Genomic DNA, 2,077 nt, shown 5'->3' with positions numbered 1-2,077 from the left:
ATATGAAAGAGATTTGAGTACATTTCTCAGATTTCCTGATATTAAATATTTGCATTGTGAAAATAAGTAATAATTTATTTAGATTTGAATGATGGAATTGCCAGAGAGATAGCTGCCACAGTAATTGCAATTTATAGACGATTTTCAGTAGTCAAATTGAATCCTGTCATTCCTAGTTGAAGGTCAAAACCTATAAACACCTGTGCATGACTTTATTCACAGATGCTAATGCTTTCAGGTTCCAAAAGGTCTTCTCACTGTATATGAATTCATTTTGAAGCAATTTAGATGAAGGTATTACCTCTTCAGTTAATTTCATTATCAAATTCAGATTTTATATTTAAATCAGTAACGATTTATTGTAATGAAATTTACCCTCAGAATTGCTAGTCTTTTTTTCCCCAGTAGACTTAAGTGCTATGTATTATATTTATGATGATAACTATTTTTATATTTAACGTTAACATGGAAAAATGCAGATGTCTAAAATTTAATATTTTTGGTGTTAGCTGTGTCCTGGTTGGTTGAAGGACAGAAACATGATAACACTTTCCTCTCTTCTGCTTTTTCTTCAAACCTAGCTTACCTTTTCTGAAGCCATAAGAAACAAAGCCAGATTATCCATCACAGGGAGTGTGGGAGAAAACGGACGCGTATTGACTCCCGACTGCCCAAAGGCCGTGCACACTGGAACTGCAATTAGACAAAGTTCAGGATTGGCTGTAATTGCATCGGACCTACCATAAAAACCAAAAAAATAATTGAGTGCCTTAATCAAACTGTGTTGGTGACTGATGGGAACACAGCACAGACTGTAACGACATGGGAGTGTCATTGATGAACTAATAATTTGGCTGAGAAAGGGAAGTACGTCCAAATGCGCCAGACATCATCAGCAACAGTGTGTGCATGAGCTCAGCTCGGAAACCCAAACTCAGATTTTATATCAGGAAAATTCATAATTTAGTTTTGTTGGGGGGAGGGGGCTGGGAAGGGTGTATTAACAGCAACAAATTTCACTTGAGTGGACTTAAAACTAATAAGACTTGCCAGTTTAGCGCATTAAACTGTGAAGAACATGCTCAGAAAGGACACCATTTTGGTCTTTGTCTTGACAAAGAGGGAAAAATAGCTATAGAAGTCAATGAACATGCTAACCTGTGTCTCCAGAACATCAATATATACAATGGAAGAATACTCAGCTGTTCAGCTGTAGAAATGAATCACTAAACTGTGATAAAAAAATAATAAATATGTAAATCCTGTGAAAAAAATAAAGAAATTATTTACATTTTCTTTGGAAAAAGAGGAATATTGAAACATGCTTGCTTTTTAACTGATGTAAATTCAGTAGAGGACAACACAATTCTTTTTTCTAACCATCTTAGGGAAAAATCATTGCAATAATTGATATAAAATGCCATCACTGTAATAAAATTCAGAGAATTTTTTTTTATAAAAGTTGTTGTCATCCTCTTGTTTGCTGTTACCTTCATTCTGTTCCATCATTCTGTGTTCCACAGATTTGCATCTGTCTAATACAAGAAACAAAATGATAAAATGTTTAGAGTACTTCATCAGTCTGCAGTGTAGAATCAAAAGAGACTACGGGTCACTCATGTTACAGATATTATTTATAATCTTGTTCTGTGTAAGAAACTGTGGTTTTTGTACCCACCAAAAAGAATAAAACAACAATTGTTCTTATAATATTGACAGAGCTTGAGTTGTTTTCTGCTCATTAGGGATGCCACCTGGAAAATAGAAAAGAGCTGTTCATTTCTTACAACAGGATTCAGAATCTTGTCAGAGTCAGTCCGAGTCCCTGCACATTTCTGAAGTGCTTTTAAGTCTATAGGGAGGAGGGACTCAGAGCAGCTAAAGATCTGTCATGATTATTCACTAGGTATTTTAGTCCTAGTCACTAAAAACCTTTCTGAAGTGTTAAGAAATAATTTAGTGGTAGCATTTGTCCTCTGGGTAGGTCAAGGGACGAGATGCCAGGGAGCAAGGAAGTACAGATGACAGTCCTTGAGACTGATGTGACAGATGATAGATGCAGCCTGCTTGGTATCCA

General features: G+C 35.6%; 1 protein-coding gene across 9 annotated transcripts in view; it reads left to right on the top strand.

Moving 5' to 3' along the window:
• The window catches only part of GRIA4 (glutamate ionotropic receptor AMPA type subunit 4), a 216,440-nt gene extending 214,728 nt beyond the window's left edge, over nt 1–1,712 (top strand). For 2 of the 9 annotated variants that reach the window (XM_015621207.2, XM_015621218.1), the window contains exon 16: nt 582–1,712. In XM_015621207.2, coding sequence (XP_015476693.1) covers nt 582–746 — 165 coding nt within the window. In that variant the 3' untranslated portion in view covers nt 747–1,712. The remainder of the gene's footprint in view (nt 1–581) is intronic. The other 7 variants (XM_019006143.1, XM_019006142.1, XM_033515915.1 and 4 more) reach the window with 4 other exon arrangements.
• The last annotated feature ends 365 nt before the right edge of the window (nt 1,713–2,077 follow it).

This window comes from Parus major, chromosome 1 (genome assembly GCF_001522545.3).
Source record: "Parus major isolate Abel chromosome 1, Parus_major1.1, whole genome shotgun sequence".
Lineage (NCBI taxonomy): Eukaryota > Metazoa > Chordata > Aves > Passeriformes > Paridae > Parus > Parus major.
Note: the sequence above shows the minus strand (reverse complement) of the source record. Positions and strands in the feature narration are given on the sequence as shown.